Source organism: Trichomycterus rosablanca, chromosome 23 (assembly GCF_030014385.1).
Source record: "Trichomycterus rosablanca isolate fTriRos1 chromosome 23, fTriRos1.hap1, whole genome shotgun sequence".
Lineage (NCBI taxonomy): Eukaryota > Metazoa > Chordata > Actinopteri > Siluriformes > Trichomycteridae > Trichomycterus > Trichomycterus rosablanca.
The window spans coordinates 11,022,713-11,043,014 of NC_086010.1; the positions used below are offsets into that span (position 1 = coordinate 11,022,713).

At 42.1% G+C, this 20,302-nt stretch overlaps 1 protein-coding gene across 1 annotated transcript in view; it reads right to left on the reverse strand.

Moving 5' to 3' along the window:
* The window catches only part of bmp6 (bone morphogenetic protein 6), a 54,713-nt gene that overhangs the window by 16,954 nt on the left and 17,457 nt on the right, over positions 1 to 20,302 (reverse strand). Inside the window, exons 3-5 of the mRNA XM_062985249.1 lie at positions 12,679 to 12,871; positions 4,797 to 4,945; positions 2,959 to 3,143 (exon numbers count right to left, since the gene is read on the reverse strand). Of these exons, the coding sequence (XP_062841319.1) occupies positions 2,959 to 3,143; positions 4,797 to 4,945; positions 12,679 to 12,871 (527 nt within the window). The remainder of the gene's footprint in view (positions 1 to 2,958; positions 3,144 to 4,796; positions 4,946 to 12,678; positions 12,872 to 20,302) is intronic.

Consider the following 20,302-nt stretch of genomic DNA (forward strand, 5'->3'; position numbering starts at 1 on the left):
AAGACATTCGTATGCCTTTTAAGCTCTTGCCGGGCTGGATTTGGCCCGCGGGCCTTGAGTTTGACACGTGTCTTAGACATTTTGTCTAATTGTTGATTACTAGTGTAACTGAGCGTCTTTAGAGTTTGCTGAGTTTATAAATAAAGTAATAAACTGTACATAGACGAACTATCGGGAGCAGAATACTTTACTTTACTTTACAATTTTTGTCCCCTAATCTAGTCGTGTCCAATTACCCTCATTGCATCCTCCACTGATTCAACCCTCCACCGCTGACTGAGGACGCTTCTCAACTGACACACGCCCCCTCCGACATTTTTCACCTGTACGAGTTGAGTTCATATATACCGATCAGCACTGTGCACGGAGAGCCACACCCTGATCAGCATTATTCCTCGGCCCTGTGCAGGCGCCATCAATCGGCCAGCAGAGGTCGTTATGAGGACCCATGATCCAGCTTGCCCCTAACCCTATGAACAACAGCCAATCGTTGTTCGTGCAGCCGCCCAGCCCAGCCGGCTTGTTCTTTTGAGGCGCGGCACAGACTACAGAGAGATGATCACGTGTGTAGAGAAGCACACATTTCCTTTGAATATGGAATCCCCAATACATAAACACATACATCAAACATTGTCAGCACACTACAGCACAGAAAAGTCTGTTACACTAACTGAACTGCTGTATGATTGCTAGGACCGCCCCATATTGCATATTGCGCCTCATGTTACATCGCTAGACGCAAACCATGCATTTTGAATTTCACGGCATATTGCATATTACACGGCAAGCGACTCATTTCACGGTCCGTGACACGATTTTCTCGGCTGTGAATAAGGTAGGGCCTTAACATTAAGGATTGTCCATTGTCTAAAAGTAGGGGAAATGGCAAAATACAACTCAAAAGCAAGTTACTATACACATTAAGATGGTGATGTGGTATTGGAACCATATGAAAAATCTGAGATCTCATGGGCCTCAACAACTTCCTGCATGGAATCTAAATATTTGTACTCCAACCAACCCAACTGGAGAAGGCAAGACTCCTTGTTGGTTACATAAATTCCTGTCCCCCAGGACAGAGGGGCCAGATTAAGCAGATTGTCCTCATTATTCTCAACGTCTAGCGTGCAAAGTTTACAGGCTGTGGGTTTCAGCACGACTGTGCAATCAAAGGTGATGGAGCTTATCCGTGCTTACTTGCTGAACTATTTACAGAGTAAACGTAGGAAATATTTGCAAGGCTTCTTGCGCAACGAAACAGAATCGGTAGCCTGCATACGGCAGCTTAGTAGCATGTTTAATACTGCATAAGCTCTCCAATTAAATGCTTAAATGAAATACTGGGATTAGCACTAAGCTGTCTGCTGCTTTTGAAACTCCAACACAAAGACCACTTCAGGGCTGTAATATCACAAGAAGACACACAGACTTCTCAGCCATTTTCCCACCAAGGACTGACCGAACTACATTACTGCATACTAATCTATACATACATTCATATATCTATACATCATATTTAATGGGACCAAAAGCTGCATATAGTAGCAGGAAAATTATATTAAAGGAGTATTGGGTTCCATTCCCAAGTGGGCCGGTCCAGGTGTGTGGAATTTGCTTGTTCTCCCCGTGTCCACGTGGGTTTCCTCCGGGAGCTCTGGTTTCCTCCCACAGTCCAAAGACATGCAAGTGAGGTGAATTCACTCACTTTCCTAACCGCTTATCAAATCAGGGTCGCAAGGCACACTTTTCAATGGGCGCAAGGCACACAGTAACACCCTGGACGGGGCGCCAGTCCATCGCAGGGCAGACACACATACACACACACACACACACCCATTCACCTATAGGGCAATTCAGTGTCTCCAATTATCCTGACTGCATGTTTTTGGACTGTTGGAGGAAGCCGTAGCTCTCGGAGGAAACCCACGCAGAGACGGCGAGAACATGCAAACTCCACACAGAAAGAATCAAACCCAGGACCTTCTTGCTGTGAGGTGACAGTGCTACCCACCGAGCCATCGTGCCGCCCGTGAGGTGAATTGGAGATACTAAACTGTCCATGACGCTAATTGTTCGCGCTGAGAGACTTATAGTCCGGATTTAGCTCCATCTGATTTCCACCTTTTTGGACGCTTAAAGAAGCTTTGAGGGGAAGAAGATTTTCATGTGCTGATGATGTGAAAGCACAGTGCATCAGTTCAACCAACTCACTTTGCCCAGAACTGTTGTTTTTTGTTTTTTTCCTTTCCTGGGGGGGTGGGGGGAGTCCTTAGGTGGGTCCTTAATTAGTCCTTAATTAGGTGGGTCAGACCCCGCCCAATCCCCCTCATAATTTGCACGTTGCATGTGAACTTATATAGAATGGTGCAGTTTTGTGCATTGCATTGTTAACCTAGAACTAGAAAACCTGTATTATGTCATCTGAAATACAGAACACATGATGTTGTATGGTCTGTCATTAAATTCAGTAATGATTTAACAGCAGGCACAATTTCCAACAGTATGAAGTAGTAATCTCAATATACTATGGCTTTAGATAGAAGACTCATAGTAGAATGGATAAAGGTAAAACTAATAGGTGTGGCACAAGTATGTGAGGTAAGATTAGGCAGATTAAATTAATGTTTCTGTTTTCGAATGTGAATGTAAACTACGAGGCTGGTCTTTCCCTCAACATGTGTTGTAATTCATGTGTATATTTCCCTGACCTCTCCTCCAGACTCTCCTTAAGCTTCCATTGTGTCATTTAAGGTGACTTTCTGTGGAAAATTACTCAGTACAGACAGAGTCATCATTTTGGGTGTCTGGAATGACAGAATGTCACAGATGTGGTGGAAACTTTCCTAACCTCTCTAGTAGGACTATACTGTTATTTGTGTAAGATTTCAATAAACATTACTTACAACCAGGGAAAGAGCGGCTTAAGCAATAATATGACTCAGACCAACCTGTGTTTACTGGACCTCTGGGTGTTTCCTGTGGATGGTTTGAGCGACTGCGATTCTGCTGCCGGTGTTTTCCCGTGGAGCGAGCTGTACGAACGTGTATCTCCCTCACCTTGAAGAAGGCCACCAAAAACGGTTGCCTTTCCTGAGGCCCATCCTGACCCACCAACCCTGCCTCTCTAGGGCTGATGTTCAGTCCTGTAAGAAAGTATGTTATAATATAATGTACCACTGCATGGCAAGAGCGACGTTACTGTATGAATGCTGCAGCCTACATGATTAATATCTACAACATTTGTACAACCCCAAATCAGAAAAAGTTGGGACAGTATGGGATATTTTTATAAAATAAAAACGCAGTGTTTCTTACATTTACTTTGACTTTTATTTTATTGCAGACAGTTTGAACCCAAGATATTTCATGTTTTATCTGCTCAGCTTTATTTCATTTGTAAATATACATCCATTCCTGCATTTCAGGTCTGCAACACATTCCAAAACAAGTTGGGATGGTGACTGGATTTACATCATTTTTTAGTTTTTACACCTTATTACTAGACAGGTGATGTCAACAGGTGATTGTAATCATGGTTTGGTACAAAAGCAGCATCCAGGAAAGACTGAGTCTTTGATGAGCAAAGATGATCAGAGGATCTCCAATTTGTCAACAAATGTGTGAGAAAATGCCAAGGATGCAAGCTTAAGCTGAACACCCATGATTTTCAATCCCTTAGACGGCGCTGTATCAAAAACCGCCACTCAACAATAGCTGATATAACCACATGGGTGAGGGATTACTTTGGCAAACCTTTGTCGAGCACTACAATACAGAGTTACATGCACAAATGCCACTTAAAACCTTACTGTGCAAAAAAGAAACCTTATGTTAAACATGTCCAGAAGCGGTGTCGACTTCTCTGGGCTCGGAGGCATCTAGGATGGACCATCACACAGTGGAAACGTGTATTGTGGTGAGATGAATCAGCATTCCAGGTCTTTTCTTGGAAAAAATGGACGCCGTGTGCACCGGACCAAAGACGAAAAGGACCATCCAGACTGTTATCAGGAACAATTCCAAAAGCCAGGGTCTGTCATGATATGAGGTTGTGTCAGTGCCATTGGCAAAGGTCATTAACACTTCTGTGATGCAGCATTAATGCAGAAAAGTACATTGAGATCTTAGAGACGTCATCTTTTCCAGGGACGTCCATGCATTTTTCAACAAGACGATGCAAAACCACATGCTGCACACATTACAAAGGCATGGCTGCGGAAGAAGAGGGTACGGGTACTGGACTGGCCTGCCTGCAGTCCTGATCTGTCCCCAATAGAGGATGTGTGGAGAATTTAGAAATGAAAAATGCAACAACGACGACCCCGTACTGTTGTACATCTTAAGACGTGTTTGCAGTAAGAATGAGACAAAATAAAAGCTGAAACACTAAATCACTTGGTCTCCTCTGTGCCAAAACGTGGTGAAAAGGAATGGCAACATTACAAAGTGGTAAATGCTTTACCGTCCCAACTTTTAAGAATGTGTTGCAGGTCTGAAATGCAGGAATGGATGTTTATTAATAAATGAAATGAAGTTGAGCAGATAAAACATGAAATATCTCAGATTCATCCTGTCTGCAATCAAATAAAAGTCAAAGTAAATGTAAGAAACTCTGGGTTTTTTATTATTTGTATCTTCCATGCTGTCCCAACTTTTTCTGATTTGGGGTTGTATGTGGCCTAAGACTTTATACACCTGTTAGCAATGGGTGTGAGCAAAATACCTGTTTAAATCCTTTTTCTAATGCCTTGAGTGTTTGATTTGCATGTTAGGTCAGCTTCGGTTATATCTCTTACCACTGCTGGTCTCCACGCTGATCTGCAGACCCAGATTGTGATGTGGGCTCATTACCCAGAGGTTACTGGTGGCAGTGATTTCAAACTCCAGCCAGCCTTCTTCCACCGCCCAGAGCTTACGGGACTCCAACAAAAACAGGTCCGTGTCTCTGCGAGGGGAAAAAATAGGAGAACATGATGGTGTAACTGTAGCTTAAAAGAAACTGTCCATGAATGAATTGAATTATCGGCTGCAGGAGTCCGTGTGATTACTTAGTAATTCAACTGTCCAGTATTTTGTTGCAACTGGCAGCTTTTCCCACGTATTCGGGTGTCTGCTCGAAACCAAGACGCTTCTCCTCATTACACTAATGACACGCCAGGCTGGCATCCAGAATAGCTTCTTGTCTCCGAGCCACTTCAAAGCACCCAGACACACAGGTGTTTTAGGGAATGCCCCTGAAGTCATGTTTCAGCCACCTCTCTTTACCGCATACTAATTAGAGCCGCTCGGTTCGACACGCACTCGTCGGGAGTTCACAAGTCTCACGTGGAGTGAACTCTCGTGATGGGAGTGACTCACGCTGGTACTAGACGGGCGATGATTTAAAGGAAAAGCCATGTGAGTAGTATGTGACTGGATGGTTTACAGATATGGTTCGTATCAAAACCACATGCTGCACACATTACAAAGGCATAGCTTTGGAAGAAAAGAGTACAGGTGCTGGGCTGGCCTGCCTGCAGTCCTGACCTGTCTGCAGTAGAGAATGTGTGGAGAATTTTGAAACGAAAAATGCAACCACAACCCGTACTGTTGCACATCTCAAGAGGTGTTTGCAGGACGAATGGGACACCTGAAACACTAAATCGCTTGGTATCCTTGGTGCCAAAATGTCTTTTAAGTGTTGAGAAGGAATGGCAACATTACAAAGTGGTAAATGCTTTACCGTCCCAACTTTTAAGAATGTGTCGCAGACCTGAAATGCAGCAATGGATGTATACACTGATCAGCCATAACATTAAAACCACCTCCTTGTTTATACACTCACTGTCCATTTTATCAGCTCCACTTACCATATAGAGGCACTTTGTAGTTCTACAATTACTGACTGTAGTATATCTGTTTCTCATACTTTTTTTAGCCTGCTTTCACCCTGTTCTTCAGTGATCAGGACTCACCACGGAGCAGGTATTATTTAGGTGGTGGATCATTCTCAGCACTGAAGTTACAGAGTGTGTTGTGCTGGTATGAATTTTTAAATACTGTGTCCACTCACTGTCCACTCTATTAGACACTCCTACCTAGTTGGTCCACCTTGAAGATGTAAAGTCAGAGACGATCGCTCATCTATTGCTGCTGTTTGAGTTGGTCATCTTCTAGACCTTCATCAGTGGTCACAGGACGCTGCCCACGGGGCGCTGCTGGCTGGATATTTTTAGTTGGTGGACTATCCATGAGCATTGCTGTGTCTGATCCACTCATACCAGCACAACACACACTAACACACCACCACCATGATCCACCACCTAAATAATACCTGCTCTGTAGTGGTCCTGGGAGAGTCCTGACCATTGAAGAACAGCATGAAAGGGGGCTAACAAAGCATGCAGAGAAACAGATGGACTACAGTCAGTAATTGTAAAACAACAAAGTGCTTCTATATGGTAAGTGGAGCTGATAAAATGGACAGTGAGTGTAGAAACAAGGAGGAGAAACAGTAAGGTTTATTTTGAAACGTTTGGGGCTAAGGTCTGTTTAGAAAAACACTGGTGGCCTGATTATTTACCATGAGTTGTGCCCTCATTGCCCTCTTCTTTTGACAGTAGACACAACACCCAATCATACTGCTGGTGTGATTCATGGAAATCGTCCGGCCTTCCTCCCACAGTGTCAACGTCTGACATGTTTGGCTTGCTTCTTTTTTGAGCATAAAGCTATTTTCAGTGAAGCACTGCGGTCAGGGCTAAGCCTACACAAAGTACATGGTAGAAAACTGAAACTGGGGCCTCTCGTCTCTTTCTCCAAACTGTCCTTACTTCCAAGTGCATTGGGTCACGAAGAAGACTTTAAAATTATTAAAAGCTATAAATGTAGACGTAGCGATAATGCCAATATTAATATATGGAAGCCTAGGCTTAATGAATTCATTCATTGTCTGTTTTACCAGCACTTTATCCTATTCAGGGTTGCGGTGGGTACGATTTACTGGGAGGAAAGTGGAAAACACCCCAGACAGGTCACCAGTCCATCACAGGGCAAACACACATGCACACATTCACACACACCCATACCTAGGGGGACTTTAGTATCTCAAATTAACCTGACTGTATGTCTGTGGACTGTGGACCTAGACATTTTTGCTGTGAGACAACCATGCCACTGCATTTACACCAATCAGGCATAACATTATGACCACCTACCCAAAACAACCCTGACCCGTCGAGGCATGGACTCCACTAGACCCCTGAAGGTGTGCTGTGGTATCTGGCACCAAGATGTTAGCAGCAGATCCTTTAACTCCTCTAAGTTGTGAGGTGGGGCCTCCATGGATCGAACTTGTTTGTCCAGCACATCCCACAGATGCTCGATTGGATTGAGATCTGGGGAATTCGGAGGCCAAGTCAACATCTCAGACTCGTTGTTGTGCTCCTCAAATCATTCCTGCAGGGCGCATTATCCTGCTGAAGGAGGCCACAGCCATCAGGGAATCCATCCATGAAAGGGTGTACACGGTCTGCAACAGTGCTTAGGTAGGTGGTACGTGTCAACATAACATCCACATGGATGGCAGGACCCAAGGTTTCCCAGCAGAACATTGCCCAGAGCATCACACTGCCTCCGCCGGCTTGCCTTCTTCGCATAATGCATCCTGGTGCCGTTTGTTCCCCAGGTAAGCGACGCACACGCACCCGGCCATCCACGTGATGTAAAAGAAACATGATTCATCAGACCAGGCCACCTTCTTCCATTGCCCCGTGGTCCAGTTCCGATGCTCAAGTGCCCATTGTTGGCGGTGGACAGGGGTCAGCATGGGCACCCTGACTGGTCTGCAGCTATGCAGCCCCATTCGCAACAAACTGCGATGCACTGTGTATGATGACACCTTTCTATCAGAACCAGCATTAACGTCTTCAGCAATCTGAGCTACAGTAGCTTGTCTGTAGGATCGGACCACACAGACCAGCCTTCTCTCCCCACGTGCATCAGTGTGCCTTGGCCGCCCATGTCCCTGTCGCTGGTTTACCACTTTTCCTTCCTTGGACCACTGCAGACCGGGAACACGTTCAAATCCTTATGCTTGACCATCTTTTCTGCTTCTAACACAACAACTTTGAGGATCAAATGTTTAGTTGCTGCCTAATATATCCCACCCACTAACAGGTGCTGTGATGAAGAAATAATCAGTGTTATTCACTTCACCCGTCAATAGTAATAATGTTATACCTAGTCGGTGTATATAGTACATGCTCTGGGCATGTGTGTGGGCATGTTAACTGTCTGTTTGACTTTTTTGTAATTAATTTTGACTCTGTATGACACATCTTTACCAGAAGGAATAATTAAAGTCTGATCATGTTACTTTGGTCTTGTCTGTCTTTTAAGTTCAACAATGACTACAAACTCTTGTTTATTGCATTTAAAGCTTTTAATTGTTTGGCTTGTGCATATCAGACTGATCCCCTCAATTAATGTAGTTCATCTTAAGCAATTTGCTTCACAGAAGCAGGTTTACTGTTAATCCCTAGGATCACTTACAGTTGGTCTGGTAGAAGATCTTTTTCTTTTATTGTTCCTAAACTCTGGAATAGTGGCCCAGACACTTTTACCCAAAGCCTAAATACAATTTGAGCAATTGAGAATGAAGGGCCTTAATCAGGAGCCCAACAATAATAAGGCTTGAACCAGCAACCATCTGATTACTAGTCCAGTACCTTAACCACTGAGCTATTACTGTCTTGATTTTAAAGTTGCCACACCTTATAACATTGATATACACCGATCAGCCATAACCATATCGAAGCACTTTGTAGTAGTAGTTCTACAATTACTGACTGTAGTCAATCTGTTACTCTGAATGCTTTGTTAGCCGCCTTTCATGCTGTTCTTCAATGGTCAGGACTCTCCCAGGACCACCACAGAGCAGGTATTATTTGGGTGGTGGATCACTCTCAGCACTGCAGTGACACTGACATGGTGGTGGTGTGTTAGTGTGTGTTGTGCTGGTATGAGTGGATCAGACACAGCAATGCTGCTGGAGTTTTTAAACACCTCACTGTCACTGCTGGACTGAGAATAGTCCACCAATCAAATATATATCCAGCCAACAGCGCCCCATGGGCAGCGTCCTGTGACCACTGATGAAGGTCTAGAAGATGACCAACTCAAACAGCAGCAATAGATGAGCTAGGTAGGAGTGTCTAATAGAGTGGACAGTGAGTGGACACGGTATTTAAAAACTCCAGCAGCGCTGCTGTGTCTGATCCACTCATACCAACACAACACACACTAACACACCACCACCATGTCAGTGTCACTGCAGTGCTGTGAATGATCCACCACCTAAATAATATCTGCTCTGTGGTGGTTCTGTGGGGGTCCTGACCATTGAAGAACAGGGTGAAAACAGGTTAAAAAGGTATGTAGAGAAACAGATGGACTACAGTCAGTAATTGTAGAACTACGAGGTGCTTCTATATGGTAAGTGGAGTTGATAAAATGGACAGTGAGTGTAGAAACAAGGCTGATCAGTGTATAGTAAAGAGTGTTTAGGGCCTGATGGAATCAGTGGCAAATTGGATCTACATCTGGATATAGGTCCTGGCCGACCTGCTTCTAGAAAGGTGGAGCCCAAAAACACTATAAATTGAAGCAAACCATGTCCGATGCACATAGAGGTTGAATGTATTCTCATAATTGCCAATAGCCGGGAGTCATCTGAGATTTTATAGCTAGAATTTCATTGTCCTCCATCCATGCTGCCTTAAGTGACAGAAAAAGCAATCATTTGAACATAGCCTAGTTCTCGGACCTTTCATATCGTATGACCACAGGTGGGTTTATGGTAAAAAGAAGGATGGCTATACAGAATAGAATGCAGTTCTCATTGTTCAGTATAGTGTGAGGTCTGTGATGTTAGCAGCTCTTTTTTATATACAGAACCTGGCATCATAGACCCCATAATGTACCAGATTCTAAATAAAGATCTGTCTGCTGCGGCCAAGAGGAAAAAATAGGTAGTGGTTGGTAGTAATTCAAAACATGTGCAAACTTACTAAAATAGTTTTATATACAAATAATCAAGCTAATCCCGTGGCTCTCAACCTTTACAAAAAGGTATTGTGTTCTTGCTCATGGGGAAGTTAAATATCTGGGTTGTTTCTGATTATGGTTGATGTAGTGGGTTTACTTGAGGTGAACGGGTGCTGGGAGCTTCCTTATTTAAGTCTACTTAAGTGGGATCTGCATCAACAACTGTACTGGAATCATTTAGTAATCGCCATCCGTCGACTTTGCACTTTAGAGGTGGGCAAATCAAACATTTGTCCACTCTCAAAGACCCAACATAGGCTATTGGTAGTTTAAAATAGATTTATATGACATGAGAGAGCTCTCACTTAAGCCATTAGCCTATTGATGGGTGATTTTATTTATTTTTTTAATTTTCTATTTTTCCCACTTTTTTCCCCCCAATTTTCTCCCCTAATTTAGTCGTGTCCAGGGGCGATTTAATGCACGGGCTTACCTGGGCTTCAGCCCAGGGGCCCCGAATAATAAAACTGATTGGTGGTTTCAGTTAAGCAACATGAACGTTAGAGCTAGTATGTGAGTGACATTCAGCTCAGCCAATCAGAATGCAGCACCAGGTTTATACATGTGCGTTCGGACGTTCTGCAGTTAGTTTTGTATATGAGTCTCGCCTTATGGTCCCAGCATTGAAGTTCGGGTTCTGGAACTAGGCGATCTAAAGTGCTGTAACGCTCATTGAAGTCCTGACTAAACAGTTAAAGTGACTCGACCCTGTCGTGTGCCTTTATTCCCACACCTCCACCACCGCACAGCAAAAGACCCGTAACATCCCCACCGGACAGCGGCTAGGTGAGCCGACCCTCTACGGTAGCAAGTGGCTAATGCTAGCGGTAAAGTGCCGCGATAACGAAAGTAAAAAAAAACACGGCAATGTTTTTGTTAAGTAAAATATAAAAATAACTAAAAGACAATAAAATATCAGAATGCATGTAATCACACTACACAGTGAGTGCACAGCAAGGGATTTTGGGAATCTGTGTAACCTGCTTAACGTTACTATATATATATACAGTATATATATATATTTGTACTGGGGCCCATGAGCTGCCACTGAACTCTGTTGTCTTGCGTTGTGTACTGATTTTATGAAAACTATACGTGGGGGCCCACAGGCAGATTAAATCGCCTCTGGTCGTGTCCAATTAACCCGATTCCTCTATACTGATTCGACCCTTCGCTGACCGAGGACGCCTCTGAACTGACATACGCCCCCTCCGGCACGTACAGTCAGTACAGACTGCATTTTTCACCTGCACGAGTCGAGTTCATACACCGATGGGCACTGTGTACGGAGGGTCACACCCCCATCGGCATTATTCCTCAGCCCTGTGCAGGCGCCATCAGTCAGCCAGCAGGGGCCGCAGTCGCACCAGTTATGAGGACCTATGATCCGACTTTTTACCCCTATGAACAACAGCCAATCGTCGCCCAGCCCAGTCGGAAGGCAGAGCTGAGATTCGATACGATGTAGTCGAAACCCCAACTCTGGTGTGCTAGCGTACTATGGGTGATTATTTTTAACTCTCTATAAAATGCAATGGGACCCCCCCTCTGGGCTCACTAGGGCCCCAAGTGGGTTGAGAATCACTGCTTTAACCTAACCCCATTGGAAGTGAGCTAAAAAGAAGACTACACAAATGAGAACACAGAAGCCTGAAGGATAGGGATGTAACGATACACTCTACCCACGATGCAATGCGTTTCACGATAGTGGGTTTACGATACAATTTTTTCCCGATTTTTTAAACCAAATGAAGTTGAAGACACATTATGACAAAGTTTCCTTTTATTATTTCTCTTTAAAAAAATAAAATAAAATACTGTATTTGTGCTTATCTTTTATTTATCTAAATAATGAATGCCCTTTTATTTCTGAGGTAGGTACAAACTATGTAAAACAATGCTGCATATTTCCCTTTTTGTGTAAAAAACTGAAATAAAATTTTAAAACAAATCCCACATTAAATAAATAAATAAATAAATAATACAAATAAAGAAAGTATCCTCACATAAATAAAAATTCGGAAAATTCCGAACCTGGCAACCCTGTAGTGACGTCAACCAGGCGAGGTGAATAGCGCCAGTGCCCTCTGCTGTTTAAAGTGAATATCCATTCATTATAACGATTTGAATCGTTACACATGTGAATCGATTTTTAACTGTCTTGTGGTGCATCGTTACATCCCTACTGAAGGATATTAAGGAATGTTCAGTTGTCCATTTACAATCCCAATTAAATGTTAAATGTCTTTTATATTTTCAGCGTAAGTAATGAAATAATTAATCACAGAGATCAGAAGGTTCTCGGTTCAGGCCCCACTGTTGGGCCCCTGAGCAAGGCCTTTAACTCTCGATTGGAAGTCGTTTTGCTTTAGATAGTCTACCACTCACTCCCACGCAGAAACGGGGAGAACATGCAAACTCCACACAGAAACGACCCGGGCCGCCCCGTCTAGGGATCGGACCCAGGACCTTCTTGCTGTGAGGCGACAGTGCTACCCACTGAGCCATCGTGCCGGACAGTCTACCAAATGCCATAAATATAAATGTTATATGTTAATGTTATTATGGTGACCGATAAGCCATCTTCCTCACCTGTCTGGATGTTCGCCCACCACTTGGAAAACACTGAGTCGAAAGGTTTCATTGTGGAAAGCACTGCTCACACACTCCTTGTAGATCCTGAACTCTGCTGCTGCAACTGATTCTCCCTCTGGGATCTGAGATAGATTAAACATGAACTCCTTATGGTGTCTTCTGTGAGGAGACAACTCCCGGTCATACTCCACTGCCCAAAAAAAAGAGACACAAGGGGGTAAGCAAATACAATAAAAGTTGTTTTTAATAAAATATACAGTGTATCTGAATGCTAATGAGGTATTTTAGATTTTGAGGCCCTTTGTATAGTATATCATATACACTGATCAGCCATAACAATAAAACCACCTCCTTGTTTCTACACTCACTGTCCATTTTATCAGCTCCACTTCTACAATCACTGACTATAGTCCGTCTGTTTCTCTACATGCTTTTTAACCTGCTTTTCACCTGACCATTCTCAGCACTGCAGTGACACTGACATGGTGCTGGTGTGTTAGTGTGTGTTGTGCTGGTATGAGTGGATCAGACACAGCAGCGCTGCTGGAGTTTTGAAATACCGTGTCCACTCACTGTCCACTTTATTAGACACTCCTACCTAGTTGGTCCACCTTGTAGATGTAAAGTCAGAGACGATCGCTCATCTATTGCTGCTGTTTGAGTTGGTCATCTTCTAGACCTTCATCAGTGGTCACAGGACGCTGCCCACGGGGCGCTGTTGAATGGATATTTTTGGTTGGTGGACTATTCTCAGTCCAGCAGTGACAGTCCACTCATACCAGCACAACACACACTAACACACCACCACCATGTCAGTGTCACTGCAGTGCTGAGAATGATCCACCACCCAAATAATACCTACTCTGTAGTGGTACTTGGAGAGTCCTGACCATTGAAGAACAGCATGAAAGGGGGCTAACAAAGCATGCAGAGAAATAGATGGACTACAGTCAGTAATTGTAGAACTACAAAGTGCTCCTATATGGTAAGTGAAGCCGATAAAATGGACAGTGAGTGTAGAAACAAGGAGGTGGTTTTAATGTTATGGCTGGTCGGTGTATAAGCGATTTAACATACTTAATTTGTGTAGCATTCTAGTGCCTCATGTTTACTGGTTAATTTGCACTATGAGGTGGTTCTAGTGTAACTGAGCGTCTTTAGAGTTTGCTGAGTTTATAAAGCAAGAAATAAACTGTACATAGACAAACTATCGAGAGCAAAGTACTTTACTGGCTTGTTCTATTGAGGCGCAGCATAGAGATGATCACGTGTGTAGAGAAGCACACTTTTCCATTGATTATAGAATGCACTCAATACGTATAACACATACATCAAACATTGTCAGCACACTACACCACAGAAAAGTCTGTTACACAAGCAATCCTACGGCAATTCAGTTAGCAATCGGTTAGTCAAAATGTCCAAGATGTCGAAGTCTAAAGCAGCTAAAAACACGACTCAGCACTAAGCACATTTTACCAGGAATTTAGCAGGGTCCTAATCATACATCAGCTCACATACACCGTAATTAACGATCAGTAAAGTTTACTTTTGTGGTGAATACATTTGTATGTGAAATCCACTTCACAAAAAGACTACATGCTGAGAATCTACTCTGAAATAATGATCAAGACCTGGTGGGTCACAGTTTCACTATTCAAAGCAGTTTCTCACCAAATCCCATCGACAGATGTGTTTCCACGCAGTTCCTCTTTCCTTCTAAGAGGAAAATAGAAGGAATGGCAATTACATTATACCTTTTTGTCAGATGACAGCTTTGTCATCCTCTAAAATACACACACACACACACACACACACACACACACACAAACACAGACAAACATGCCATGACCGGTCCTTCTTTCCAGACGCACAGTCTATCATTCTTGCCACATAAGTACATGTCCAACCGGATACCACCGTTCCAGGATAAAATGCTCTGCGCTGATTTGATTTCCATGCATCCTAACTACATAAAGGGTAACTAGTCCAACACATCTACACCATCTTACCCTCTTTACTTCTTCTTTCAAAAAGAGAAAGACAGTAGTAAAGAAGGGTAAAGTAAAGAAGCCATTTCTAAAGACTTAAAGGAAATAAACTGGGAAACAGCTGTTTGAATGGAAGTATGAGTGAAGACGTTTTGGATGAACCTTATGTAAGTATGAGTGAAGACGTTTGGGATGTACCTGAATGCTCTTTTCCAGTCTGTCATAATTTACTGAAGACTCACAAGAAGGTCAAAGTTCTCTCTAACTTCTTGCCCTTAAACAAGGACCTCTATGTTCAGTCACAGCTCATGTGTTATCAATTAACCCATTCTGTCTTAGCTTTATAAAGCTCGCCGCTCAGGTGGCGCAGCGGTAAAAACACACGCTGGAACCAGAGCTGGATCTCGAATACATCGTATCGAATCTCAGCTCTGCCTTGCCGGCTGAGGCTGAGTGGCTACATGAACAACGATTGGCCTGTTGTTCAGATGGGCGGGACTAAGCCGGATATGGGTCTCTCTCTGTCAGACTGGTGCAATTACAACCTCTGCTGGCTGATTAGAGGCGCCTACACAGAGATGAGGAAAGAGTGCTCTTAGGTTGTGTCTCTCCGTACACAACGCTAGGTGGCACAACACTCGTCAATGTGTGGGTGATAAGATGCGTACGGCTTGCTGCCCACGTGCCGGAGGGGGCGTGGGTTAGCTTCGATCTTCTCGGTCAGAGCAGGGATCGGCATATGCAGAGAGGAAGCACGATGCAATTGGACACGCTAAAGAGGGAGAAACCACCAAAACATACAGATGGTTGAAGGGATCACATGACCAGACCATTAATTTTCTAAAACCCCTTTTTAATTAGCTTGAAATAAAAACAGTACAGTACAATACAACTCAACGTCCCTTAAACTTAAAATCTCAACGCCCTTCAATGAGAAATATTTGTACCCTTAAACTCAACGTTTCCCTTAAACTCAACCTTTTCAGTTTCTTTAATTTTTTTTTATTTCAAATTCAATGCAGTAAAACGTCATCAAAGTGCGAATATGAGACAAATCTGCATTTGTGTGGAATAACCATCAGATTCACCCTGAAAGCATCTACATGTACTGTATCTGTGTTTAGCTGGATTTTCCTCCTGTTTCACTTTTAAACTTGTGTTATAGCTCGAGGTTCTGAGAAATTGTAAGAGAGTCTAAAATGCTTATTGTTAAAAAGCAGAGCCAAACCTAATGTGCCGCTTCTCATGCGAATGCGCCTTTACTGAATGGAATCAATCATCTCCAAGATTAAGAAGCATAAGGAAACAATAAAGAATTAAAGATAAAGTGCAGGTTTTATTCTATTGTATTTATTGATATATATTGATATAGGCTTATAGGGCCAGTGATAGCTCAGTGGTTAAGGTACTGGACTAGCAAACAGAAGGTTGCCGGTTCAAGCCCCGCCACCACTAAGTTGCCACTGTTGGGTCCCTGAGCAAGGCCCCTAACCCTCAATTGCTCATCGTGTTCCGCTCATTGTGTAAGTCGCTTTGGATAAAAGCGTCTGCTAAATGCTGAAAATGTAAATATATGCAGTTCCACAGGACCATGGAACGCATTAAAAGGTTTCCCAGACATCCTTATGTTTCAAGGTACCACTGTAGTTGCAATATGAGAAAATGACAAAGAAAAATGACTGTAATTAGTCTTAAAAGCATGTTTATTACAAAAAGCATGTGGTGACTTGTCATCCAAAATGTTTCACTTTCGACTCAGTCCTCAAGAGATTTATCTAAACAAGCCTGTCATCAAGCTGTTTAGAGATGTGTGGGTTCCTGGAAATGTTCTCAGTTCTTTTAGACACGAGGTGTTTTGACATAAATGCATCATGTAATTTAATCAGTTTTTGTCTCAGGACTCAAACCAGCCTGGCTGGAACCAACAACCAGTGGTGTATAAAGTACCGGAAGGCCATACTTGAGTAAAAGTACAAGTATCTCACCAGAAATTTACTTTGATAGAAGTAAAAGTCACCTTTTAGAATATTACTTGAGTAAAAGTCTAAAAGTATCTGATTTTTAATGTACTTAAGTATCAAAAGTAATTTGATATTAAATGTACTTAAGTATTAAAAGTAGAAGTAAAAGTAAATGCTGTTAGTATAAATGGAAGCGGTCATTTTAAATATGAATATTGTTCTTTTAAGCCTGTAAACCACCTTAACAATTAACCTGTTTTCTTCCTTTCATCTGAACATGATTTGTGCCAATTCATGATCATAATCAACTGTTGACATCACCTGTTTGAAATCATGACATTATTTGGTTGTTTTTTTAACTTATTACTAGCCCTAAATGTTCCTGTTCCAACGTTTTTAGAATGTGAGTTGATGTAAATGTAAGAAACACTGCATCTATTCTGCATCTATTTTATTTGCATTTTCTATACTGTCCCATTTTTTTATTTGGGTAGTATATTTCAATAACAAAAAAACAATTTTAGCACAATTAATTTAAAGCAAAACTCAAGACAGTTTAACAAAACGTGTGGCACTTTTAACCCTTTAATGATCTGTTCAACCATTAACTTAAATCAAAATATTTGAGTAAAATAAGCTGTATTTAAATAATCTTTTTTGGGCTGTATCTACTCACTGAATGGCATGTGTTAAACTAAAAAAATATTGGTATTTTTACTTTAAGAAAACATCATTTCTAACTTGAAGCCAACAGCTGAAAAATCATTAATAATAAGTTGGATAAGTTGAGTTCTTGTTGACATGATTAAAGGGTTAAAGACGTGCTGCATGTTCCTCAGCACCATGAATCTCTCCTCTGCAGGTCTAATACAGAAGTTATCTGAGGAAATATTTGTCCATAGGTGAGTTTTAAAAAATAATGGCAGTCGTCTAGCCATCACAATTTGGCCCTTGTCAAACTCGCTCAAATCCTCACGCTTTCCATTTTTCCTGCTTCTAACACATCAACTTTGAGGATAAAATGTTCACTTGCTGCCTAATATATCCCACCTACTAACAGGTGCCGTGATGAAGAGATAATAAATGTTATTCACTTCACCTGTCAGTGGTCATAATGTTATGCCTGGTCGGTGTATATACGTATTATATACAGCCTCCAACTTTTGGGAAGACTTTTAACAAGACCTTTGCTAAGGTTTGATGGTAAATGAGAAGGTCTGGTTAACAATTCTTTCCTAAAGGTCAGTTGGGTTAAGGTTGCATATTTATAACCTGTCAGTAATGGATGTGGCTAAAACACCTGAGCTTTATACTGAGCAGGGTTGTCCAGATACTTTTGACAACATAGAGTACACACAGCTAAGGGATGGAAATTTTTCAGTCCAAAGCCGAAGAGCTAAAGGACAAATAAAGAAACTGGTTCAGCTGACCACCAAATGTGAGACCAGCAAAATGCAAGACCAGCATACACCTGGTTGCTCTTTTACCATGATATTATGGACATAAGGTGTATTTTTAAAAACAATGGTCCCTTTTAGTGTTTTGTATCTGCACTTAAGGCTCAATGTTGCCTTTGTTGTGCACAGCTGAGATATTTCTATTAATTCTTCTCAAAGCTGCTTCTATGAGGGCAAATTATACCAATCCATCAGCACATCAGTTTTTTTTTACAGAGAATGTGGGTCACTGACTCACAAATGACTTTTGAACACTTGCTTGACTTGTATATGTCAAATAATTAGATCTTCATAACCATCTTTAGTAGCCACTATGTCTTAGACATGGTTACTATGGGTCTAACGTCTATATAAAGAACATGGAGCAAAGCAGGAATCAGGAATACAAGCTTGGCATGGTGCAAAATTAGTCTTTAATCATTAATTTATGTATCAAGATTCATTTATTAGTTGATATTTACACACTGGACAGAGCACCAATCCATCACAAGTCTTGGGAATCCAACACAGTCAATCACACACCTAAATACTATTTGTCACTTAAATCAAGTGGCAATTTGGAGTACCTAATGCCTCTGCATGCTTTGTTAGCCCCCTTTCATGCTGTTCTTCAATGGTCAGGACTCTCCCAGGACCACTACAGAGTAGGTATTATTTGGGTGGAGGATCATTCTCAGCACTGTAGTGACACTGACATGGTGGTGGTGTGTTAGTGTGTGTTGTGCTGGTATGAGTGAATAAGACACAGCACCACTGCTGGAGTTTTTAAACACCTCACTGTCACTGCTGGACTGACAATAGTTCACCAACCAAAAATATCCAGCCAACAGTGCCCTGTGGGCAGCATCCTGTGACCACTGATGAAGGTCTAGAAGATGACCAGCTCAAACAGCAGCAATAGATGAGTGATGATCTCTGACTTTACATCTACAAGGTGAACCAACTAGGTAGGAGTGTCTAATAGAGTGGACAGTGAGTGGACAAGGTATTTAAAACCTCCAGCAGCACTGGAGTTGTACCACCAAAATAATATCTATTCTGTGGTGGTCCTGTGGGGGTCCTGGCCATTGAAGAACAGGGTGAAAGCAGGTTGAAAAAGTATGTAGAGAAACAGATGGACTACAGTCAGTAATTGTAGAACTTCAAAGTGCTTCTATGTGGTAAGTGGAGCTGATAAAATAGACAGAGAGTGTAGAAACAAGGAGGTTTTAATGTTATGGCTGATCGGTGTATGAAATAACTGATCCAAATGCAGGTGACCAATTCATTAGATAAAAACTATTAAATAATGGAAATACCATTCAAACCATTACACTTCACACCAGTGTTGGGTTCTAGGTTTACAGTAAACAAAGACTCACTATAGGTTTGTAAACATAAAAGGTAGGCCTACTAAGCAACCGGTCAGTACTGACAAACGTAAAGGGTATTTTTAGAGATCTCAAAGTTTGTGAATAAAGTTCTCAGCTATTGTAGGTCTGGTTTAGTGATTTCACATATGTAACCTCTGGCTCCCCTATTGTTATGGTTTTGTCATTAACCCACTCAGTATTGAACGAGAGATGTGACTGGATTAAATGGTGAAGTAGAGAAGAGGCCAGAGGGGTTCATAATGCTTAGATTTCTACCTTTAATTCCTACCCATTGGTCATCATCTAGACCTTCATCAGTGGTCATAGGACGCTGCCCACAGGACACACCACCACCATGTGAGTGTCACTGCAGTGCTGAGAAAGATCCACCACCCAAATAATACCTGCTCTGTAGTGGTCCTGGGAGATTCCTGACCATTGAAGAACAGCATGAAAGGGGGCTAACAAAGCATGCAGAGAAACAGATGGACTATAGTCAGTAATTGTAGAACTACAAAGTGCTTCTATATGGTAAGTGGAGCTGATAAAATGGACAATGAGTGTAGAAACAAGGAGGTGGTTTTAATGTTATGGCTGATTAGTATATAGTGGATGAGACAATAAAGCATATTTTGCCACAAGCAGAAACTTTTCTTAGGTTATGAAGAAATGGCAATTCCACTCACCATTAAATTCTTGGCATGGACTAGACCGCCTTACCACAAACCAGTGTCTGAGCCTGAGTGCTACAAAAATCTGTTACACAAAATAATGTCTCTACAAGCTCTATTTTCAGAGAAGTTGGGACGTTTTGCACAATGCAATAAGAGGAATCTGTGATTTGTTGTGAATGCTCTTGA